At 32.2% G+C, this 25,088-nt stretch overlaps 4 protein-coding genes and 1 non-coding gene across 5 annotated transcripts; all 5 read left to right on the top strand.

The window, feature by feature from the left end:
- The first annotated feature begins 806 nt into the window (after positions 1-806).
- Positions 807-901, top strand: TRNAY-GUA. Its single transcript has 2 exons — positions 807-843; positions 866-901. It is a non-coding gene; the product is annotated as a tRNA-Tyr (tRNA).
- Positions 902-2,412: 1,511 nt separating this feature from the next.
- LOC107021176 (vacuolar protein sorting-associated protein 24 homolog 1) lies at positions 2,413-7,800 on the top strand. The gene is made up of 6 exons (XM_015221784.2): positions 2,413-2,862; positions 3,017-3,093; positions 4,438-4,540; positions 6,664-6,785; positions 7,125-7,316; positions 7,399-7,800. Exons 1-6 carry the CDS (start codon positions 2,751-2,753, stop codon positions 7,459-7,461), a joined length of 669 nt encoding a protein of 222 aa, XP_015077270.1. The 5' UTR covers positions 2,413-2,750; the 3' UTR covers positions 7,462-7,800.
- Positions 7,801-12,213: 4,413 nt separating this feature from the next.
- LOC107021223 (serine carboxypeptidase-like) lies at positions 12,214-15,689 on the top strand. The gene is made up of 8 exons (XM_015221837.1): positions 12,214-12,678; positions 13,185-13,353; positions 13,730-13,849; positions 13,976-14,119; positions 14,458-14,608; positions 14,713-14,804; positions 14,951-15,209; positions 15,294-15,689. Exons 1-8 carry the CDS (start codon positions 12,371-12,373, stop codon positions 15,539-15,541), a joined length of 1,491 nt encoding a protein of 496 aa, XP_015077323.1. The 5' UTR covers positions 12,214-12,370; the 3' UTR covers positions 15,542-15,689.
- Positions 15,690-17,399: 1,710 nt separating this feature from the next.
- LOC107022485 (sister chromatid cohesion 1 protein 1) lies at positions 17,400-23,117 on the top strand. Its single transcript, XM_027918008.1, has 19 exons — positions 17,400-17,481; positions 18,053-18,121; positions 18,211-18,269; positions 18,345-18,389; positions 18,514-18,533; positions 18,625-18,701; positions 19,080-19,200; positions 19,623-19,692; positions 19,841-19,913; positions 20,102-20,211; positions 20,566-20,639; positions 20,726-20,887; positions 21,101-21,266; positions 21,344-21,619; positions 21,711-21,789; positions 21,996-22,147; positions 22,243-22,327; positions 22,422-22,534; positions 22,647-23,117. Exons 1-19 carry the CDS (start codon positions 17,429-17,431, stop codon positions 22,727-22,729), a joined length of 1,887 nt encoding a protein of 628 aa, XP_027773809.1. The 5' UTR covers positions 17,400-17,428; the 3' UTR covers positions 22,730-23,117.
- Positions 23,118-23,349: 232 nt separating this feature from the next.
- Positions 23,350-24,445, top strand: LOC107023879. Its single transcript, XM_015224711.2, has one exon. It carries the CDS (start codon positions 23,510-23,512, stop codon positions 24,170-24,172), a length of 663 nt encoding a protein of 220 aa, XP_015080197.1. The 5' UTR covers positions 23,350-23,509; the 3' UTR covers positions 24,173-24,445.
- Positions 24,446-25,088: the final 643 nt, after the last annotated feature.

Genomic DNA, 25,088 nt, shown 5'->3' on the forward strand with positions numbered 1-25,088 from the left:
GAGTACCATAAATAACAAGGCTGCAATATGCAACTAACTCTGCCAAAAAGTCTTCATGAATTTCATTTTGTGAAAATACGTAGTTATACTTTATTTATGTCATTTTGGAACGAAATTGGATTATGAAGAATTTTGAAACTCGTGTCATCGGATTGGTATTTCATCAACATTGTTTATCTAATTTGGGGATAATTTTTTAAAATAAATTAATATATCAAGGATAGGAAAATCTTAAAATAAAAATGAAACGATTAGACTGAGTTGGCCATACTGATGAACTAATACAAGTTGATATCAAACTCTTTCTAAAACTAGTAGGCTAGCAGCTCAACTCTTTGTCAATATCTATTTACGACTGAATCATCCTATTAGAGAAATGTTAAACATTAATTTGCTCTAAACAAAACCTTATAACTTAAAAAAGGCAAAAATAAAACAATAGTAAGCGTTTCATATAAACAAATATATGAAACAATAGTAAGCGTTTTAAAAATAGTTATATCAAATTAATCATCAATTTACAAAATAAAGAGAGAATTAATTATAATTTTCTCATTTTACCTTACAATTAATTCTTTTTGAAAGTATACAATTAAATTTGTATAGTTCCAAAAAGTTTTCTTAAGGATCAAATTAGGAAAAATACACTATTTGTTTATGGTTTCTTAAAGGAGATGTAAAGGAGAAAGTAAAAAACAGACGAGATGTTAGAATTTACTTTGGTAAATAGTACAAGCTAGCTGTTCAATAAAGAGAAAACAGTTAAATTAATATAATATAATTATGTGCGATAACAATACCAACAACCGACCTTAGCTCAGTTGGTAGAGCGGAAGACTGTAGTTGGTGAAAAGCCTGACAGATAATCTTTAGGTCGCTGGTTCGAATCCGGCAGGTCGGATTTTTTAAAAAAAATTTAAAGAAAAAAAATTTTTTTTTTTAAATTTAAAAGAAAAAAAAACTTGTAATATAAAATAGAGTACAAAAGTATAACTGCTTCTGAACTGAGCTCTTAAAAGTTACTACAATAATATATCAGATGATTTTAATTTGTACGGAAATTTTACGCTACGTTATGATGAGGTAGAGTGGTTTTGCCAATAAACCTTAGCTCCACATAAACTATCTTTATTTATGTTTTCCGTAAAGAAATATCTCCATCACTTACATTAATCGTTTAAAACACAACTTGGTTTTTGCTTCTGACCTCGGAATGCAAGATAGTTTAGTTTGCCTATTAGGTGGAGTGCCCCAAAACTTAACAGAGGGATGTAAATAGAAAAATTGAAGAATATTTGTTGAAATTGAAACCTTGTATTTAATTCTCTAGTAATATAGGATGAGATTTGCAAGACCATCAAATCTGCCCCAAAAAATTAAGACATTCACCTTTTAGATTTTTTCAATTTCATCCATTATTTTTTTTTCATTTATGAGTTCAAAATTCATAATTTGTTGAAGTTACTACAACTTTTAACATATAATCATATACATAGCAAGTTAGCAACTCGAAACAATAGTTACTAAATACCGATTCTAATATTAACAAACTAGATATTATTTTAATTTTATGTTTTTTTCTTAGTATTGCATATTGATAGTAATACTTATTCTAGTAAAAAACTTTTCTTTATTACAAGTATCTCATGACAATCTAACTAAAAGTTGACTTATTTATCAAAATTACTTTTCTACCATATATTTCTTGTCACATCAAACACTTAGTGGAGTAGTTTGAATAAATTTTCAAAATAATAGATGACAAAAATGAAGGAATAAAGTTATATTTATTTTTTTGTATTGAAAAAAAAAGTTTAATATCAGTTCACCACAATAATTCTTCATTTATCATTATCTATGTCGCGAAGGCATATATATGATATATATCATTCATTACCAACATAAACCATCTACTAGAAGGTAGCAGTAAAATCTTTCTCCAGACAAGGCATGGATAAAAAAAAAAAAAGAATGAGAAGACATAGAAGAATAAAGATGAAGTGATACACACTTCAAGAATATTCACATAACCCTCCATTGATCCTCAAAGACATTATTTATCATTTGAATCACAAACTTAATATTGTATTGGACCGTTTTTGATAATTGATTAATATTGATCAAAATCTAATCATAACAAGAATTGATATAATAAATTAAAATATTATTTGATATAAACAAACAAAATTAATAGAAAAATGGAAAATTTGAGTTTAACGACATATATAGGCTAATACCTTAAAAAAAAATTTCAATAATATAGAAACAAATATGAGACTTCTGTCCGACGGGCGGAGAATGATCTCATATTAGCAATGTTTTAATTGCGCCTATTAATATGATTTGGTTTTTATTGTTTTGACAAACTTTTTAATTTCTTTTAATTATTAAATATTAAAAACAGTATTATTTTATGTAAAAATAGTAAGCAAAGAACAAATGGAAACTTGGTAATCCGCCATGTCAGACTTCATCAACTAGTATAACGACCGGAAACTTCATATCTCGCTGTTGCTGCTTCTCTCCTACGCACCTTTCTGATCGTATTTCGTTTTGTCACTCCTCCTCCAAGTCAAATTAGCTGAAAGTTTTTGTTTTTTTTCTTAAAATTTAGCGTGTTTGTTGAATAAACATAAATCGTGAGGTTTTCTTAGGTTGAAAGTGGACTATCATCAAATTGTTCTGTCAATTAGAGATTGGGTTTGTTGCTCTTGGATCTGCTATTCTCAGTGTTTTGATTAAAGGTAAAAATGGAGAAAGTGAAGAATATATTGAAGCCGAAACCAAACCCTCAACAGCTTTTGAGAGATTGGCAACGTCGCCTCCGTCAAGAGTGCCGAAATATCGAACGTCAAATTCGAGGTAAAACTAATTATGTCCACTAATTACCCTTTCTGTTTGATTTTTTCAAGTTAAGGAAGAAAGGGTTTCTTCTTATTGTTTGTTTTTTTGGGTGATTTGAATGTTTGATGATTATTGTTGGTGTGTCTTGACTTATTTTGTTTGGTTTCATCAGATATACAGAGAGAGGAGAAGGTTGTACAGAAATCAATTAAAGAAGCTGCTAAGAGAAATGACATGGGTTCTGCTAAGGTAATTTAGAACTGTTATGATTTAGCTTTTCACTTTGAAATATATTTGCTTATTTGACTTTTAATCTTCTGCTGAATGCTGATGATTGATTTTATTTGTTTCGTAATCATTTGATATTGATCCATAAGGAATTTCAATTGACAATTATTATTGTTAAGTATGGTCTTTTAGAAAATTTTGTTGTTCTAACATGGCAGTCGATGTGAGATGGAAGTTTGAGTTTTAGTTTTTGATGCTTTTACCCTACATTGTGAGAGAATTCCCATGAAGCATGGTGTATTTTAAAGTTCGCCGTTTTGCAAAAGCATTGCATCTTGAATTGCTATTGTTTTCCCTTCCACCTTGGTTTAATTCTGGTTAACAATATTCAAGGGTCTTTTAGCTGTAGTTTGTTAGCTAGATCTATGTCACTCTGCTGCCTCTTGGGGAATGTCCAAATAATATCAGAAAGTTAACTTACTATTTAGAATGTGTTGGAAATTGCTAGACTGCATATCAGGTTTTTGTGGCATTCATATAATGTTTTTTTTATTTTATTAATGTTGTTTATTCATATATTTATTATGAATGTATCCTCTAGCTGTCTAGCATTTGCTGAAGAACTTATGGAATTTTTTAGGATTAGATGATCTTAGTGGAGTGACCTGCTAAGTGATAATTCATATAGCCGACCCTAGCTTCCGAATAGAGTTGGTGAAATGATAAAGAGAAGCATGTGCTTTGTTGTTGTTAAGCTAAATCTTGTAAACTTTTGTTATTTCGGACCTAGGAATAGAGTTGGTGAAATGAGAAAGAGAAGTTCCCCTTCCTTTGGATAGAGCTTGATTGGCATAAAACTTAAGATGTTATTTTGAATTGATATTAAGTTTAGTGACAACTGAAGGAAGTACAAAATAGTAGCTGAAAGTTTGATTTGTTGAGGTTAGAAAATTTTAAACTAATGGTTAAACAATTTTGCAATCTTAGAATTTGTGAACGTTGATATTGTACAGGATTACATTATAAGTAGAACATTTTGGAACATTGCATTAAAAGTGCATTTCTATCTGTGTCTTGTCTAGGAGTTCCAGGGTGTTTGAAAAATGCTTCATCTTTATTTTATTGATATTTGATTTTCTCTTCGTGGTCTTTATCCAAGATCCAAGCATACTATCTGGGGATTTTATTTGGTCGTTTGTCATAGAGAAAACTCTCTGAATTCTGGGCTTAAAGAGTTCTGTCTATGTTTAATATATTAGTGCTTTCCAGCATTCCAGGATAATCATCAACAGTCATCATGCCTTCTGATTTCATAATTTTATGTTCTATTGATTATTAACATTTTAGTGTTGTATTTTGCCATAGTCACTAGCCAAAGAGCTCGTGAGATCTAAAAGAACTGTGAACCGATTGTACGAGAACAAAGCGCAGTTGAATTCAATATCCATGCACCTTGGAGAAAGTGTCGGTAAGATACTCTTACTCCATTTGGTTTTTTGTCGTTATTTATTGATGAAGTGTGTAACCACTCCTCTAATGTCTTTGATGATCAAATTGTTGGAAGCACTGTATGTATCTTCTGAAAATGAAGTACTAATTACTCTTGATGTGGATAAAGTGATGCATTCTCTCTTTTCTGACTCTTCAACATTTTAGGGTGTAGTCAAATTCACGCCTTATGGGCTTCTCAGTTTCCTGGGTGCAAGTGTTGTTTAAGGATATTTTCAATTATGTCACTGCACATGCACCCTCGATTCAAACTAAATGCCCTGTTGTACTTTTGCACCCTCCTTAGGAAAAATATACCGTGTATAATTTATTGAGTTAGAGTTTCAAGATAAATAGCCTATTAACTTGAAGATTAATTGTGAGGTAATAGATTACTTTTTGAGTTACAGATGTGGGGAAGTTAGAATTAGGACTCCCAAAATTTGTTATACTTCTGGTGTTATATGATAAGAGGTGAAATACTCTTTTTGGGGGGATAGACGATTGGAAATATTTTGGTAAACAAAACTATGACTTATTTGAGTTGATATAAAGGAATACTTTTTAGGTTTGACTGCATTGCTTTCTTCCCTCCTATCGTCATCATCTTTTATAGATTGGCTCGTGCACATCACCACTGAAAGGAGACACTAAGCATCCTTCCACCATTTCATATTATCTCAAGTTTCCAATAGAAGGATTGGTCATCAATGGCTGTGAACACAGTAATGATTGATCCATTGGCCCCACTTTGAGTTTCTAGCACTTGCTACTTGTTTCTGGTTCCATCGCCCACCATATTTTATCTGAACTGTTCAAAAATATTGGAAAGTGATCTTCTAACTTATCTCTCTATCCAATCATAATATGTTCGCTTTTATCAAGGTTTGGTCCTCAGTTACCTTTTGGCTGCCATGATAATGGGTTATGTCAATGATGACAGAGTTTGGGATGTGAGTAACAGGGGAGGAGGGAATACTCCTATGAGTCTCTGTCTCACCATCACCCTTTCCTATGCAACCTCTGTTTAGTCCTAGTTGTTGATCTCATAAAAGGGTCAGGAAATCTTAATGATCCAGAAAATGTCAGAAAAACATGAACTCATGCATTACTTTCGTCACATACGTCGGAGGAGATTTATAGTATTTCAACATCACTATACTCTAGTTGCATCACTAATATGTAATCCTTTGTGCATACCACTGATGAGTAAATCTACTCAGCAACTCTGGGGCATCTAAACATGAGACAGAAATAATTGTCTAATCTGTAGCTCCAAAATTGTAGCTTAAAACTTTCAAACCACTAGTATCTGATTAGTTCTTAATGTAATAAATAATAAAGTTAGCGGCCATCTTCATACTTTTCTCTGAAATTCCAGAAAGAACTAACTCAATTCATTTGATTTGTTCTAAAGAAAAAGAAAATCTTTTACCTTTTAATTAGTTACTAGAATGGACTTTTGGTAAGTTTGTTATAATTATTGGAAGCATGTCGCGTGCTTTATATATTGAGATATTTTGTTGTATAATAATTTTAATGCAGGTGAAGATAATGAGTTAGGCGTTATTTTGCTTAACAAGAAACTTTTCTATAAAAGGTGGTTTCTGATAGATTTATTAGTGTCGGTAGGACATTTGGCAAGTAGAGGTTCATAGCAGACATTTGGAATTTAATGCTAGAAGTCAACTGTATTTTCATTATCACCTTATGTCCCGGTACGAAAGAAGAATTCTGTCATATCTTACACCTAGCTTTGTTGAACACTTTCCTAGATTGTTTCCTCTTGCTTAGTTCTGATTTTGGATGCTCACATTTTTCTAATATCTTGCAAACCTGAGTGTATGTACACATTTTAAAGGCTGGATCTTATCTTTATGACAATTCTGATTGAAATTTTTCTGCTCCATAACATGTTGCTAATCCTTCCTTAAGATAATTTAGCAGCGCTGTAAATTTGTCTGAAAATGCTGCTACACAACCATATTTTGATTGCTTAAGCTGGATAAATGGTCAAAGCAGACATTGCTAACTTTTAAGCCACATTCATTTGTACGTTGAATGCCTTCAAGTATCTCATAAACTTCTAATTCATGTTTGCAGCTATTGCTCGCACGGTGGGGCATTTGTCCAAGAGTTCTGAGGTAATGAAGCTGGTTAATAATCTTATGAAGGCTCCAGAAGTGGCTATTACAATGCAGGAATTCAATAAAGAGATGACCAAGGTATCTATTTGGCATTAGTTGTTTAAGCTCTGAAGAGGCTTCTGAGTTCTCTCTTGGTTGGTGAATCACCTTTGGATTTGTATGCATCTGATTTTTAAATATGTTGTTAAGCTCTTTGACGTGCCATGGTCATATTTTGTTCTTCTGTACTCTTGCATCTTCTGCCTTCCTTCATATGAGAAGTCGAGGACAAATTCTGCATTTTAACTCTTGAATTAACTAGACAGCCTCTACCACAAGAGAAAATGGGAGGGAAAGAAACATGAATATTTATTTCACATTTTCTTTTAGTGTGTCTTTCTTCTTGTAATGTAATTCACTCTCTCTACTTTGCCGCAGGCTGGTGTCATTGAAGAAATTGTGAATGATGCAGTGGACAGTGCATTGGATTCAGAAGACATAGAAGATGAGATTGAAGAAGAAGTTGACAGGGTCTTAACTGAACTTGCTGGTGAGACTGCCGCGCAACTTCCTGAAGCAGTCCGAAAGGAGAAGCTAAAGCAACCTGCTCAGGCAGTAGGAGATGCAGAGGTATGTCACATCTATAATCCATTGCATATAATCGGATTTGATCTTTTCAATGATGAAGTAAGGTGCTATGTAATTCTTTCAGGATGCTGATGACGAGGAAGATCTAGAAGAACTGAGGGCTCGTCTTGCTAAAGTAAGATCATAAGTGATACTTCAACTGACTTTTAGTTCCTGAGGGTTCAACTATAAAAATGCAGTATGTGAAGTGACTGACTCCTTGTCTATTATGTTGTGACTGCATCTTCTTTCTGGTTAATTAAAGAGTAGAGTACTTTATGTATCTTAGTATCAACTGATCCGCGATGTCATATCAAGCTCTTGATACCATGTCCAAATCCAAGATTTTACTCTCTCACACTATGTATTATCGGAAATGTGATGCATTTCAATGTATGGAGTGAAACACTATGTTAATGATTTACAGTCTTACGCTTGCTGTCTAGCAGAATTGGCAGTTCAATCTATCTACTCAGGAGTTCAAAAATTCTATACTTTTGGACTTTGGTTAGATTACATTGTATTTTCCCAAATGAAATGCAACTTCCTTATCTGACCTTAAGTTATAACAATATCCAATATGTTCATATATATATATATATACATATTTTCATGCTAGCTATTGTTTGATTGGATATTTAATTAGTTTAACACGAAGAACAGGGTGAACAAGAGAGCTCAATGACGTAAAATAATCATGCACCAATCTTAACTCTTACTACTAATAATTGCATCGATGATGGCGTACCAACTTGTAATTCTCAAGTATAATTTTTCTAATATAAAATGTTATCGAAACAACTGAAGCTATATTTGAAGATACATATGGCTTTCTACTTGCTTTGGCTATAGTATTAAAAGTCCAACTATGAAAATTTACATACGAAGGAGAAAAAGTTAAAATCAGCATGACATCATTCCATAAATTGCACTTTTTTTAGAATATACATGTTAAAATGTATATCAAATTATATATTTTTTTTTTCAAGTGCTTTGATTAGAGTGGTCCAATTATGATGATAGTAAGTCACAACAGTGCTGTTGGGCAATCAGAAGAATCTAGGAAGGTTTTTGTGTTTTTAACATTAATGTCCAAAATCTTTTTCTAGTTTACACAAAATATGCAATAATTAATATGTGTATTATGATAAAATATACATCTTATTTGTCATTTCTTGAAAAAATGTACAATGTCTATCTTAGACAAGTAAAAATAAACAGAGGATGTCCTTATCATAATAAGTATTGTGTAAATTTTCTTAATAGGTATTTCAAAATTTTCAACGATAGATGAAGTCATAAAACCATTTTCACAATTCATTCCACGCATTGATCATATACAAATTCCTTGTTAAAGATCAATCTCTACTTCATATCATCAATTTGTTTTATGATAATTAATTCCACAAAAAATGAATTGTTTTAGGCTTTATGGGGACACAACAAACAGCACTTGCATTTACGTTTCCTATTGGGCCACCAATATTTCCCTTTTAAGTAACATGTTTCAAAGCCTCGATCCCTATTTCTTACAGCTAAATACACAAACTTCAGTGCTAAATCCCTTCAGCCCAAAGACATGGGAAATACATTAAATTTCCATCACTTTCGGACTTGTTTTCTACTCCCTCCGTACATAATTGTTTGTTATGTTAAGATCATGCACACCTCTCAGGAAAATTTAATATAATGTGTAATCTGACTAAATCACGAATATCAAAGGTCTACCTAACTTTCCAATTGAACTAAATTATCATTAAGGACAAATTTTGGAAAAAAGTGACTAATTATTTCTTGATTATTTAAATTGACAATTAATCTTAGACATCTATTTTTAGCACACCTGCCAAACAATTGTGGACGGAGGGAGTATTACAACATTACATAATTACTTTAATTAAATATTTTTCTTTTATAGTTAATTACTTATCTATTTTGATAAATCAAAAAATGACAATTTTTGATTACTTTTTAATTAATTACTTTGAAAAATATTTAACTTTTTGAAACTCTTAAGTTTTTAATTCATTCACTTCATAATTAATAGAGATAAAATGATAAACTCACTATATCAATAATTGAACAAGTGTTTCAATTCAAAGTAGACAAATAATTAGGGACAGAGGGAGTATTTTCTTTCAAATATTTTTTGGTCATTAAACGATTATATAAAGTACTTCATCTAGTCAATTTTATTTTTCATCTTTTGTTTGGTATACTCCTTAAAAGAAAAGTATTACCTAGAGGTAATTTGGCTGAATTATTGTCACACTCTTTAAGAAAATAAGATCAAGATAAAATTAGGCATAACTTTTCACTCTTACCCTTGTTAACATCATTGTAAATTTATGATTGAAATAACTAAATACTAATAATCACTAACTCCAATACTAACTAATGAAGGGTTAAATTGGAAGAACACTCCAAAGGGTCGTTTGTGTGAGGCATAAAAATAAATAGTGATGGGATAAAATTTTTGTATCTTGTTTGATTGTCATGTTGGGTTAACTTATTCGACAATTTATATCATAGTGATGGATATGTTATCCATATACATGATGCGATAAGTTATCCCAGATTAGCTAACCCAGGATACTAATTTTGGGATAACTTGTTCCCAACCAAACAATCTCTAAATGTTATCTTGAAAACTAAGCAATTAAGTTAACAATTCAATTAATTCGAATCTTAACAATTCAATTAATTCGAATGGAAAGAAATATTTATTATTTTTCATTTTTGCACTTCTCTCCATATTTATGACTAATCATAATTATATCTTAATTTTTTTGATACAAACATTATTTTAGAATATCTAATTTTTGGCTACTAAAGTGTTCATAAAGTTATTTAAATATCTCTTCGCAAGTGAAATGACCACCCCATTGTTCGTCAATTGTCATTGTCACACAAAATTTGGCACCATTCGACGAATTCATTAACGAAATGATTAGTTAACATGATATTTTGATAAAAAGAAAAATATCCATCAGCTTGAAAGAGTTGAAAATTTTGTATAGGCCAATTGTAATTTTCACTTTAGTATATTAATGAAGAAAACCTTTTTTTTTTGGGCACATTTTTGTTATTTTTTAAGGGATCGTTTGATAGAGTATATAAGAATAATGTCAATTGGAGTGTATTAGTAACGCTTATATTAGCAATGAATGTAGTATTAGTTATACATAAATTATTTTTATGCATTGTTTGGTCTGATGCATAAAAAAAAAATAGCATTCATTGCATGAAAAATTAATTTACAAAGATACCCTTCACTACTATGGTAGAAAAGATGTAAAAACAATTTTGAGGGGCAATTGAGTCTTTAATCATTTTAATGCATGCATTAAAACTATTGCATTGCTAATACCTAAAAATTCTTGATATTAGCAATACACACTTTAATATACAAATAGAATATATAACTAATACAAGCATTAATTATACATAGACCGGATAAAGTACAAAATAAGATATTAATAATACACGAGGCTAATACATACATTATTTTTGTAACTACTCTTTTCTCAAACCATTATATAAGTTTAAGGCAACAAATCAATTAATATAGATACATAATAAAATACACAATTTATTTATTATTTTTAAATTAAAAATAATTTAATCTGAACAAATAAAAATAAACTATCGAAGTACTGATTATTTTGCGCAAAAGGGAAGAATTCTATGAATTCACGGACCGTGATTAGCTGATGAAAGAGGTCCCTTTAATGAATTCATATGATTAATTTTTAGGTTAATTAATACTCTTCATTAGCAAAGGGAACAGGGTAGGGAATGTGTTCTTTTTATTAGTAATAATGTTAACGTAAAAGTTTGATTTCATTATTAAAGCAAATGTGTGATTAAGATTGAATATGCATGGTAAAAATACGGAATTTAGCTATCGCTTGAGTTAGAGATAAGTTATACGTAAATTAATAATATAATAATTATTTTAATATAAAAATTTATTGAATTATAATATAAATGTTAATAGTATATAAATTATTTTTGGTTGAATGATGATAGTATATTTTAAATTAGTATACAATATATGAAGTGAAATATTTATGTAATCTTTAAATGCAATAAACAAATAAACTTACTATTACAGGGTTTAGTTATGTCATTAAGTGCGACCCATTGTAATGATTTTTGTATAGACTATAAGCAAATGTTATACAATGAGCTTTTAGGTAATTAACATCATATATTTATGTTTATCAAATTTGTTTTACACTCTTTTCGTTTATCAATGTTTCAGTTGTCATTTTTTATATTATTAAAAATAGGGAAAATACTTAAATATGTCATTGAATATTCAGAAAAGGTTTATTTAAGTCATCAATTAAAAGTTTGACTCATTTATATCATCACTGTTAAAGAAAAAACTCATTTATGCCATTACTTTTTAATAATGGTTTTGCAAAATCATTTTTGACACGTGACCAATTATAATTCGACCACGTTATCAACTTTTCTAATTATTTTTTTTTTAAAAAAATTAATTTAATTTTTATTCAAAATTTTTATTTTTTTATTTAAAAAATTGATAACGCGTCCAACTATAATTCAGTCACGTCATCAATTTTTTAAATTAAAAAATTAAATTTATTTTCAGAAGTATGATTTTTTTATTTAAAAAATTGATGACGTGGCCGAATTACAATTAGTCACGTGCTAGAAATGGTTTTGCAAAACCACTGTTAAAAAATAATGATTGAGCCTTTTCTTGAACGGTAATGACATAGGTGAGTCAAACTTTTAACGAATGACATAAATGAGCATTTTCTGAAAGTTCGATGACATATTTGAGTTATTTTTCTTTTTTTTTAAAAAAAAATTAATTAATTTAAAAAAAAAAAGAAAAAAAAAGAAGAAGAATCCTTCTTCTTGACCTTTTTCCCTCCGAAGAATTGGCACTTGACCACTTTGTCGAAACCGCCCGTTTCCCCTTCTCCCACTTTTCTCTCTCACCTATTTTATGCCCATTTCACACTATAAATCTCAACTGCATACAAATCCATTTCTTTCACTTAACAAATCTCTAAAAAATGCCTTCCTATTTCTCTCTTCTTTTTCTCACTCTTTTTTGTGTATCTGCAAAATCTAATGATGCTGATAATTTCTTATCATCTACTCAGAAATTTCCAGTCACAATGGCGGAAAAGCTAATCAGACAGCTTAATTTATTCCCTAAACATGAAATCAACAAAGCAACAGATGATTCAGTAGCAGCTACTGAACAGGGTCTCTTTGAGAAGAAATTGAATTTATCTTATATTGGTGATTCTGGAGCCACTGTTCAGAATTTGGGCCATCATGCTGGTTATTATCGTCTTCCACATACCAAAGATGCAAGGTTTGAATTGAATTTAATGCTTTAAAATAAATCATGAGTGTTGTTAATTAACGCTGAATTATCTGTTTGAATTAGAATAAATCTATCGACTGTTTATCAGAAATAATCTCTCTATCGATAAATATAAATAGTTATAAGATTGACATATATCTCATAGTGAATTACACAACATATATTATTGTTCATATTTATCGAAAAAAAATCATGGTATTGTTAATTAGTGTTAAAGTTACTGTGTTTGAATTACAATAAATGTGGGAGTATATAAGTGTTTTACTACCGGTAAGATTTATATATATTCCATACATTTTCTATTTTTTTAGACTTTTACTCGTGTGATAATACACTTATTGTTTATTTTTATTGAAAAAAGAATAATGGGTATTGTTAATTAATGCTAAAATTATCCGTTTGTATTAGATTAGATGTTTATTATGTTTTTAAAAAAAGAATCACGGGTATAGTTAATTAATAGTAAATTATTATTTTTTTAAAATTTTTTGCAGGATGTTTTACTTTTTCTTTGAATCGAGGAGTAGGAAGAATGATCCAGTTGTTATATGGCTAACAGGAGGGCCAGGATGTAGCAGTGAATTGGCTGTGTTTTATGAAAATGGACCTTTCAAAATTGCAGACAACATGTCTCTTGTCTGGAATAATTTTGGCTGGGACAAGGTTTTTTTTTTTTTTTCCTTTTTTTTAAAAAAAATACAATTTTATGGATTTTACCCAATTAAATTTCAAAATGTTAATTAGATCTTTTGGTGTACAACAATTCCCTCTATGTTTTTATTTGATTTTCAACATTTCTCCATCATGCAAAGTAACTTTTCACCTACTAGCATTTCTTTTTTTAATTTTTTTGACATTTGCTTTTCATGAGTTGTGACTTTAGAATTTTGGAAATTCAAAAGTAGTTCACCATATTGACATTAATAACTAGCTTTTCTTGGTTTATTAAGTGGGAAAAATAAGATATCTATTACGACAAGTTAAAATATATTGATAGAGTTATTTACTCAGTAACACTAGTTAAATTGCAAATTGACAGGTCTCAAACCTTATATACGTTGATCAACCAACTGGGACTGGATTTAGTTATAGTTCCAGTGAAGATGACATTCGTCATGATGAAAGGGGCGTAAGCAATGATCTCTATGACTTCTTACAGGTTCCTTCCTATTCCTTTTTAGCTCGTTTAAATATTTGAATTTATAATTAACTTATAGTAATGTTGAAATAATGCAATCATTTTCAAAATTATAAATGCTCATTCTTTTGATGATAATGTATATAGGTCTTCTTCAAGGCACATCCTCAGTATGCAAAAAATGATTTCTATATTACTGGAGAATCATATGCTGGGCATTACATTCCTGCATTTGCTTCTCGGGTTCACCAAGGAAACAAAAACAAAGAAGGAATCTACGTAAATCTCAAGGTATTTTTCTCTCCCTCTGTCTCAAATTAGTTGTCATGTTTCACTTTTCGAGAGATTTTTTATTACTCTTCAAAGCTAAACTGGATTAGACATAAAATCATATGAAAAATACTCCAAGTTGCAAGTTTTCATTTGTCAATTTGAGGGAAAATTGCATTTTAAAATGTCGGTCAAAGTTCACATAATTTGACTCTCGAAAAACGAAATATAACAACTAATTTGGGACGAAGGAAGTTGCTAATTGTCTCAATATACCATCCCTTTTGCTTCATGGCCAGATAGTTTTTGTCTGAATTTCTTAATTATCATGCTAACTTAAGCAAAATACATTTGTTTAGGGATTTGCCATTGGTAATGGACTTACTGACCCAGAAATCCAGTACAAAGCCTACACTGACTTTGCTCTAGATATGAAATTGATCAACAAATCTGATTACAATACCATAGAGAAGACATATCCACAATGTCAACAGGCAATCACGCTTTGTGGTAATTCCTTTTTATATTTTAAAAAAATTCTCAAAGTTCTTCTTTCTTCATACAACACAATAGCTAGTGTTGACATTGGCTATTTTTTGTGCAAATAATATCAGGAAAAGATCGCAGCGGTGTTGCTTGTATGGCAGCATATCTTGTTTGTACAAGCATCTTCAACAAGATAATGAATATTGTTGGTGACAAAAACGTAAGAGCTAGTAATCTCATTTTAATTCCATTAGTAAATTTTAATTTGTTATAGCAGGTTATCTGTCTTATTTTCCGGTTAATTACTAATCTCTATACTGTTAGTGTATATAAGTTGAACTCATATTATGGAATTCGGAGGTGCAGTACTATGATCTGCGAAAGAGATGTGAGGGTGATCTATGCTATGACTTCTCGAAAATGGAAACGTTCTTGAATGATCAAAAAGTTAGACAGGCCCTTGGTGTTGGGGATATTGAATTTGTTTCATGTAGTTCTGAAGTATACCAAGCAATGCAATTGGATTGGATGAAGAATCTTGAAGTAGGCATTCCTTCACTTCTTGAAGATGGTATCAAGCTACTTGTATATGCAGGGGAATACGACCTTATCTGCAATTGGCTCGGTAAAAATTCATTTCATCCCTCACCAACGCGATAATTTTAGTTTTACGTATGGTCATTCAACTTTTAATTTATTATATGGACAGGGAATTCAAGATGGGTGCATGCAATGAAATGGTCAGGGCAAAATGCCTTTGGAAAAGCCCCATTAGTTTCTTTTACAGTAGATGGTGTAGAGAAAGGAGTTGAAAAGAACCACGGGCCTTTAACTTTCCTCAAGGTCCATGATGCAGGCCATATGGTACCAATGGATCAGCCCAACGCAGCACTAGAAATGCTTCAGAGGTGGATGCAAAATAAATTGACTAAACAAGATCATCTTGCTCCTATATGAACAAGTTATAAATGGATTGATTACAAAAAAAAATAAAAATACTAATATAGTTTCATGTCTCAAGAAAATTAATTATAGTAATCATGTAAATCACAGTTTCATGTTACTTTACAAATCTATCAATGAAATGATTTTTCTTCGAGGGAAATAACGTTCTGCAAAACCTACTTCCAACATGTTTTTTTTTCTAATCGTAGCAGTACATTATACATCTGCCCATCAGCAATTGAGGGTATGTGATTCACAATTTAGACAACATGATTGAAATAGATTGATTCAACGAGATAAGCTTTACATATTTATTTGCATACTAGTTTCTGAGAATGTATGTAAAATTTTTTAGATACGTTATAGTGACTAAAATTTCATGAAAATATACATGTAAATTGCAAATGAATATAAAATGTAACAATTATAAAATAAGAATAAAGACTTACAGTATTAAAATGTTCATAGAAAACTAAATTAACAAGTCTAATAGAGAAAGAAAAAAAGACAAAAAGAAACAGATTTAAAAAAAATACAATGTAGACATTATTCTTATAAGACCGATTTACATATAGATGAAAAAAAAAAGTACAAAATTAGTACATAACTCTCTGATTTCTTATCGACTCCTTCCATATCCTATCAAAATTCAAGAGTTTTCTTCATCTACTTTAGCTATAGAATAAAAATAATAGGCTAATAATCTTGGTAGGAGTTTCATGAGATAAAGAAGTTGATTTTAGATACATAGAATAGAAGAATATCAAAAGAAAACTTATAGTTTTAGTTTAAATATTTGAAGGTTATGAATATGAAATGATGAGAGTTATGGATTTAAGAGTATAAAAATTGAATAAGTAATTAAAAAATAATAATAAATAAATGAAGAATGTGAAAAAGGAAATTATAAGTTAGCAAACCATGGAGAAAGAACAATCAAAGTTCTTATCATATAATTAAGCATCAATGAATTTAAATTTGTGAAGCTAAAATCATTCTTTAATAATAATCAAGAGGACATTATCAATATGTGTCTCCATTTTGTAAATTTGTACCCTTTAAATTATTAAATTTCTTTTTTTTTTTATCATAAATGATAATACTTTATCCACATAAATTATATTATTTACAAGAGGGGTTAAGGAAAAAGTTATGAGAAGAGGAAAAATATAGCAATTTCAGTAGAGACTATTTATTTTAAAAAATAATTATAATTATTATATACATATAGATTATAAATGATAAATATTAATAAATTATATTTAATTTTAATCTTAGGAAATTTAAAAGTCATTTAACATTTTTATCAAGCTTATACAATCATTTAAATTTATAAAAAGGATTATACCGTAATTCAACTTTCAACTTTTTTTTTCTTCATGTTTTTAGTAAAATAATATAATAATAAATAAATAATAATAATAATATAAATTAATATAATATTATTTTCCTTTATTTTTATGAAGGATGGCTTTTTCGTGCTTTAGACTTTACTAACATTTTCATAGTGTCATGTTTAATGGGTTCTTTTCTGATTCAGTGTAATCACTTCAACTTTTATTTGTAACAATTAAATTAAGCCTCTTGAACAAGAATAATAGGGACACGTGGAAGCCATCCAGGAACGAACTTGAGCTGTGACTTGAGTTCATTAAACATTCATTCTGCAATAGGGTGCGGTCCCCACAATATGCTCTGCAAAATGCAATCGAAATCGCTTCTGTTATGGCGGGTACACTCTATGGTCTATACAGACGCACAGGCACAAAACACACACTTTCACCTTTCTCACTTTGCATGTGATCTCCCTCTCTCTCTCTTCAACTATATATACAAAACCTTCTAGCTTCAAGTACTCTGCAAAATCAGTGCTGAAATCTCCTTCTTCACGACGGCAATATGTTCTACTCTCATCAGCTTCTTGCTCGCAAAGCTCCGCTCGGCCAAATATGGTGAAAATTGTCGATTACTACTTGTCATTTCAATTTTTTTCCTTTCGAAATTCGTTATGTTCATATGCATACGCTACATTTTTGGAGTTTCTGATTTTTTACTTGCATATGTTGTATATCCTGAGCTAGATTGTCGTTCTTCTTTGGTCGCTGGTTAATGATATTCAGTAGCTTCTTCACGCGATTTCTCGTAATCTGAAGTTATGAGTTATATGTTAAGTTGTCACTGTTAAAATTGGATCTGTTTCTGTTCAGAAAATGCTTGAATTCAAAATTGTTTATGAAGGTATTGATCCAGTTTACTACGGCTTTTGTTTTGATTTTCTATTCTAAATTTGTTTAATACATATAGATAAGTTGCATGTTTTGTGTTTCTGCGTTTTTTAACTTTCATCTATCGCAATCCCTGTAGTGGATCCTCTTTCCGTCATTTGCTTTCTGTATCTAATGTTCTGTATTCGTTGAAGTTACTTCATAGGATTTTGTGTATATGTTAAGTTCTCATATTTCAATTTGGCTACGAGGAATGCTTAAATTGAAATTGTTTATGATCTTTCTCTTTGCTGTGAAGGATGGCGGCCACTCTGCACTCGAAACTCAACAGGAAAAAGCTTAGTAAACTCAATATTATTAACATCTGGTGAGGCGTTTTCTTCTACTACTACGTTGAACTGCCTTTATTCCTTGTTGATTTTGAGTAATCGTCTTCTGCAATTTCTTTTGTCACAGTGAACAAATCTTAAATCCATCAGTCCCGATGGCTCTGAGGCTTTCTGGAATTCTCATGGGTATGCTTCGAAAACCACTGACTGTCCGCAATTGCTGCTTTTGATTTAGATATCTAATCGACAGTTCTGTCTCAGGTGGAGTAGTCATTGTTTACGAACACAAAGTGAAACTCCTCTACGGTATGAATTGCCATGACGACTTCATCATTCCTATTTGAATTTCACGTTAATTCTTTGAATTCTACTCCTACTTTACCCTTCCTTATTTCTTCATTTTTTTTTCTTTATGTTTTCTTTAATGCAGAGGATGTGACTCGTCTCATGGTAGTAACATTTGTCTTCGATCCTAATCAACTTAATCTCTTTCTTTGCTCTGTGTTCATTAAATTCCGCATTTATGATTGGGTACTTTCAGGTGCAAATCAATGAAGCTTGGAAAGTCAAAGCAGCTACCGATCCTACGTTACTTCCCAAGGGTAAATCGCAAGCCAAGTGAGTAACTCATCTCCAATTCGACGTCACAGTATTTTGCCGAGAAGCAGAGATTGTAAGGCCGACTTTTAACAACTTCTAATAGTTTCAGTTACCTCGATAGTGCTTCAGTAAATTAACAACTAAAGTATGACTGCCACCAATTAGTTGAATGATTAACTCAATTTATTATGATTCTTTCACTCAATGTTTGGGTCAGTTTCATCAATGGGTTATTTAAGGCCTGCTTATGCTGTGAGTCCTTTATACCTAAGGTCTTTGTACTTAACAATACCTAGTTTAGTGATGAATTGGTTGTAAACATTAAATTCTGATTCCTCTGGTTGTTTTTCCTAAGGTTGATACTTAACTTTTCATTCCTCATTTCAATTCCTGTAGGTATGCAGCTATTACTCTGCCAGAGAATCGGGAGGAAGAACTCCCAGAGATTGAACAGACATTACGGAACCCAGACACAGTCACACTGATGGATTTCGAACAAACCTCCTATTTCACGATGGTACATTATGGAAAGCTCTGTCACCTCCTCAATCCACGAAATAACTTCAAAAGCAGAAACAAAAATTGTTAGGAAAATTAGGAATTTGTTCGAACTGATCTAATTAAAACTATTGAGCTTGCTTTAGATTGTTAAACAAGTCATATTTCATTGTTCAGCAAGTCCGCAAGCTCAACAATAGAAAGTTAATAATGATAAAGTGGTGTGATTTCCCTTCGCTTTCTTTTGGTTACTCTATATGTTTTGTAGCTTGTTCTATGTTATTTCCACTCTTGGGTTTTGTCAGTGTTCATGACCTTGATGAGTAGGCAATCTTATCTGATACCACTTGGATTAGAGCAGGAAATCTTAGTGAAAATCAGATCATAATTAGTAATTTCTACATGAGAGTGCAGCTAAACTCGCGGATGTTCAATGTGCAGAGACTAGATAATGCTGATCTCTATGATAAACCCAATGCACAGGAGGAACCTGCTAAGGACTTGCATCAAGGTACACCTAGATCCCACTATCAGCATAGATTATGCTAATTTCACCATCACAATAGAATATATAACTATATCCTAGTCAATGCTACTTTGTTTTCCAGTTTTGTCTTGTTGTGCCCATCTCTAAAACAATCCTGAAACCCTTGTTGCAGTTGATCCAGATAATATCACCCTCGCTGAACACTTTGAATCCCATCATACAGATATGTTCAATCATTTTGAGAGGTATCACGATGAACAGTTTGTAGGCTCTGTGTTTCTAAGTTTGTATGATCAGTTCGCATAAGGACTTCACGTAAACCAAACTATCCATCATTAAATCACAGGAGGCTAATAGCCCCATTTTTAATTAACTGCAAAGCTTTCCTTCTATTATCCCCCTATTAATTTTTTAAGCATGAATTGTTCTGCAGGTTTGATATTGAAGGGGATGAAGAAACACAAATGAATTATACCCAGCCAGAGGATGCTCAAATCCCAAGTACTCCTGTGCCATCTCCACCTCGAGAACAAGCCCATCAACGTAAGAACGTGTTACTATCTTCTACTTCAGATAAATGAAGTTTTTTGAGATGTAAATAGTAGATGGAGTTACGATGTTTCACTATTTCACTTGGTTTTCTGATAGAGACATAATGGCAATAAACCCTTCCTCTCAAAGAGGAACATGAATGCAAGTCATACTTACCTACTATGAGATCAGTTAAAATACTTTGTAGCTACCTGGCTGCTTACCATTAAACTTCCAGTTTACATATGTAGTTCCTTCAAGCACAGAACTCTTTTGGATTGAGTTGAGCTTGTAAAAGTCTTTAGATTTCCTTAGGTAATTAATTATTTCTGAAAATTGGTTGAATGGAGCGAAACATTATTGCAGCTGATGAGATCCCTGACAGACATCCAGAGGACCAAGTGAAGCAACAATCTGATGAAGTTAAAGAAGCTTTTGAGGTAGAAACTCCACAAGCAACCAAGCTAGAAAATAATATAAAGAAAAACTGTCAGCACTAACGTTACGTCTTGACATGATATTGTAGCAGCGGCAGGATCAACAAAGGCCAAAGCCAGCTCGACGAAGAACAAGAAAGGCCACAAGTCTTGCAATTGATCATGAGCAAACTATTATTTCTGGTGACATATATCAATCCTGGCTTCAGAGTTCTTCAGATATTGCATCAAGAAAAAGAAAAAAGAGAAAGGTACTTCCGTACCTCCCAATCTAGATCTTCCCCATCTCAATTTTTCCATTCTGTGCACCTTATCCTACAATAAAGCATGTTTAACCTTTGATATCAATGGCTAGTCTTTGTGTATCCCAAGAATAGCAAGTGCATCTCTCTCTGGAAGGTAACCTTAACTAAACTAACATGCAGCATCATTTATTAGTAACCTTAAGTTTCTATTCTGTGCAGACTTTGAGTGTCTTACCTTCTATGAAGATAGCCAGAATGATGGAAATGCCTCCTATTGCACTACTAGAAGGATTGTTCACAAATGGAAATAAGGAAGTTCACTATCCAGCACCACTCCTAAAATTATGGATGAGGAATACCCAACCTCCGCATGATTCACCTTCCGGTCTGGTTTTTCATCCATGATATTAGACTCTTAGTTGACAAAACTATAAACAGATGGTAATTACATTTGACTTGCAGGAAAAACCTCTCCACCCTTTCCTCCTGAACCATCCTATACATCTCCAGGTGAAAGGATGGGTAATTTGGAACCGCCTTTCGAATATTTCCAAGGCGGTGTAGGCTCCCCAGCAGTAGGAATCTCTATAGAAAAACAAAGGGCAAATCTCAACAATAACAAGATTCCACCTGAAATTCTCATGGAGGACCTCAGAACCAATCTTACAAACATGGGACTGCATCCAACAGAAACTAATGGAGTGAAAGAGACTGATCACATGGCCACACCTGGCTCTGGTATATCGATTTTTTTATGAATTTCCCAATCTCCATGATTTGTTCGGCGATCTGATATGGTGGTATAACTAACATTTTTGTGAATCTATAGGTGATGAGCCTAGATCCATTCCAAGCTCAGGATCTGGTCATGGTTTACTATCACAGAATTCTGTAACCGATTCAAGCCGGTTAGTACTACTAGTAGATATATGTTGAGGGATATTTGTCTAAAGATGAACCACTTGAATCATACAGACATTGACAGAAGGAAATAATGAATATCATGGATTTCAGCACCATAGGGAACTTTAAATCTTTGCTTCTTTTTAAAATTACGAAGGTCTCACCATATAGCAGCATCTGGTTACATTGATCAAAATTGTTAACTCTTCAGGTCCAACAAGAAAAGACCCCATTCTTCATTGAAGCACAGTAGCAATGGTCTTCAACCAGTAGCAGAAGAGAACCCATGGCACGACCCCACTCTAAATTTCAAGTTGACTAGATTATCTGAACTATCTGAAAATGGTTTTACACAAGACAACGGTTCGTGAATAGTCAGTAACCTTCCCATTTTAGTTCTGGTCATTTTCTTTAATGTGGTTTAGTTTGTTATGAACCTCCCTTCACTATTTTGGCAGAGATATTGATGGAAACCGGACCAACACAAACCCAACATCCATTCATTACTCAACCTCTTGACATGATGACCGACTCTATCAGGATGTAAATCCTTTTCCATTTGTTCCTAAAACTTCTCCGGCTTCACTGTATATCATCTGACTAATTGATTTTTCACCTGATAAACTGATGTCTACAGACAGCTAAAGAGTCATTTTGACACTCCCGGATCGGCAGAAGCAGAATGTTTGAATGAACTAACTCTTGGAATGACAAAGAAACAAGCAGCATGTCTTTTTTATCAGACTTGTGGTATGCAAACTTCTTTCATATCTTTTACTCTTGCATTGCAGCTCAGAGAAACTTCATAGTTTCCAGCTTATCTCATTAGAGAGAATTAATGTTTGCTCCATTCTATGTGCAGTTCTGGCCACTCGAGACTTTGTTAAAGTCGAACAGGAGCTTCCATATGGAAACATCCTCATTTCCAGAGGTGCAAAGATGTAACAACGGATAAATCTAGCAGATGCTAAAACCTCACAAGTCTTATAGATTCATCTATTGGTTATAGCTGATACAAATTTATTTTTCGGTTAAGGTATTGGAGAATTGAGGCACAGATTTATAGCTCAAATTATCAGGAGAAAGTATTTTTATTGTTAACCTATCTAATGTATAATCGTAGAAGCATAGTTATCTCCAAAAGAATATAGATAGAAGTATATGATTGGTCATTCTGAAACTAGCATTTGGTGACAGCTAAAAACTATGGGCTTCCTTTGTTTGATCTTTATAAAAACGGGTCGGGAAACTTGAAGTTTCTGTACGAATTGACCTATTTCTTATTGATCTCTATTTTTGTGAAATAAATTTAACTTCTATTTCTTGCCTCGAATCAATTTTATAATAATTAAATTTTCTAACATCAATCACATAGTATATAAATCATTCAGTACAAGTTCTAAAAAAAATTGGACAAGTTAGGTCGTTTGTGACAAAGTCTTGAACTCAGCTTATGACGTAATTAGTGTAATATTATAATACAAAATTATGTCTTGCTATTTCCATTTTTCTTGTTTAATATTAAGGATATTTTTCTTACTAAAAATTAAAAAACCACCCAAAAATAGGCATTCGTGCCAATGACCCACGCCACTTTCGCCCGGTCCAAAATCAAATGCCCTACATTATCTTATCTTTGAATATCTAGAGTCTAGTCTCCTTCTCGCATTCGCAAGAAAATTACTGCCGTACAAGTTAAAGGCTCTCATTGTTTCCGACGGCGACATGGCAATGACGATGACCACTGCAATGGCATCGCCGTCGCGGCGGCTGCTTATCGACTCTCGACATAGCACCGTCTGCACTATCCCCAAGAATGTGGCAATTTACCCAGCAACAGCAGTTACAAATCAGGGGTTATTGAAGCACTGTATATCCTCGCAAAGATGCCTAAGATCTCTGGTGAAACCAGTATCGGCTGCTAGTTCAGGGTTTGAGGCAGATTTGGGTGACGATGAATCTTTGATACGCGTTAAAAATGCAAAGATAGCTGTTGAGTCCGAAGACGATGAGAAGATACAAGTGAGAGTAGATGTGAACGAAGAGGACACAAAAACGGTTTTCGAAAAAGTATTGACAAATTTAGCAAAATCAGCGCCACCTGTTCCAGGGTTCCGCAGGGAAAAAGGAGGGAAAACATCAAAGGTTCCCAAGGACTTTCTACTGCAGATACTTGGTGAAGACCGAGTTACCAATTTTGTAATACGAGAAATTGTTACCTCAACTCTTGCTGATTATGTGAAGAAGGAGAATTTGGCAGTAAAGGACAACAAGATTAGCACCACACAAACTGCCGATGAACTCAAGTCATCATTTGTTCCGGGAACAGAATTCAGATTCAATGCCACCTTAGAGCTTGAAAAATCAAAAACTGAAGCCTCCACATAAACAAGAAGATGTGAAATTTTTTCTTTGTTAGAATAGAATCAGTAGTTCCTGAGGCCAATAGATTGAAGGATCCTAAAATCTATTACTCTTTGGCTTACTACTGGTTAAAATTGAAACTGAATTATGATTTCAGTTCTCAACTGAAATTGAATTATTATTCAGTTGGTGTTTCTCGGAGCAATATCAGGTAAAGAAATTTTTTGTGGCCATATATTTTCATTATTTGTTTTTTTGCTTACATTGAAGATATATCTTATCATTGCTTTTTTGGCATCAAGATAGTTGATTAAAGTGGTGCAAAGGAAGGATATTTCAAATGCTTAAAAGTGATTCTATTTAGTGATAATAGTAGTGAGAACAGTTAATTAACAAGGGTCATATGGATCTTTTGCTTCACAGTTTGCCACAAATTTAAGAAAGGCAAAGGGAGATACAAATTTTTACATGTAGACATGAACACTAAGACCAGAAGTAAAATTCCCATTAGTCATTCCAGATACAAATTTGTAATTGGAAGGCAATATTTACTTTCAATGTCAAATTGACTTCTGTATTGCACATTTTATTTACTTTCAATAGCTTTACATATTTTATTAGGATAAACTTGAAACTAGTGGTACGCAAGAACGTGGATACACGGTTATGAACCAGCCTTGGCCCAACATTGCTACCTACTCGGATGTCACACAATTAGTTATTGGACCGAGATAGAACTGGAAGGCCTTCACAAAGGTTGATTGGGCCAGGCTGTTTCATGACATAGACACTATGCAACGGCTTTTTAGAGCATGGAAACTCGATTCCATGCTGACCACTCCTGCTATGCTACTGATGAAGAGAGACTGCCCATAGGCCGGATGATGCTACACATGATGATTGCATGTTTCTGGTAGGACTTTTTAGAAGTCCATGATAA

Source organism: Solanum pennellii, chromosome 6 (genome assembly GCF_001406875.1).
Source record: "Solanum pennellii chromosome 6, SPENNV200".
Lineage (NCBI taxonomy): Eukaryota > Viridiplantae > Streptophyta > Magnoliopsida > Solanales > Solanaceae > Solanum > Solanum pennellii.

What these genes read in the sequence shown, in the direction of transcription:
- LOC107023879 (XM_015224711.2), top strand. Translation starts at nt 23,510, where the DNA reads ATGGCAATGACGATGACCACTGCAATGGCATCGCCGTCGCGGCGGCTG.
- LOC107022485 (XM_027918008.1), top strand. Translation starts at nt 17,429, where the DNA reads ATGTTCTACTCTCATCAGCTTCTTGCTCGCAAAGCTCCGCTCGGCCAA. An exon ending in CATGGCCACACCTGGCTCTG is followed by an intron (nt 21,620 to 21,710) that starts GTATATCGATTT and finishes GTGAATCTATAG; the next exon opens with GTGATGAGCCTAGATCCATT. An exon ending in TGGTTTTACACAAGACAACG is followed by an intron (nt 22,148 to 22,242) that starts GTTCGTGAATAG and finishes CTATTTTGGCAG; the next exon opens with AGATATTGATGGAAACCGGA.
- LOC107021176 (XM_015221784.2), top strand. Translation starts at nt 2,751, where the DNA reads ATGGAGAAAGTGAAGAATATATTGAAGCCGAAACCAAACCCTCAACAG. An exon ending in TATCGAACGTCAAATTCGAG is followed by an intron (nt 2,863 to 3,016) that starts GTAAAACTAATT and finishes TGGTTTCATCAG; the next exon opens with ATATACAGAGAGAGGAGAAG. An exon ending in TCAATAAAGAGATGACCAAG is followed by an intron (nt 6,786 to 7,124) that starts GTATCTATTTGG and finishes ACTTTGCCGCAG; the next exon opens with GCTGGTGTCATTGAAGAAAT.
- LOC107021223 (XM_015221837.1), top strand. Translation starts at nt 12,371, where the DNA reads ATGCCTTCCTATTTCTCTCTTCTTTTTCTCACTCTTTTTTGTGTATCT. An exon ending in CCACATACCAAAGATGCAAG is followed by an intron (nt 12,679 to 13,184) that starts GTTTGAATTGAA and finishes AATTTTTTGCAG; the next exon opens with GATGTTTTACTTTTTCTTTG. An exon ending in ATAATTTTGGCTGGGACAAG is followed by an intron (nt 13,354 to 13,729) that starts GTTTTTTTTTTT and finishes GCAAATTGACAG; the next exon opens with GTCTCAAACCTTATATACGT.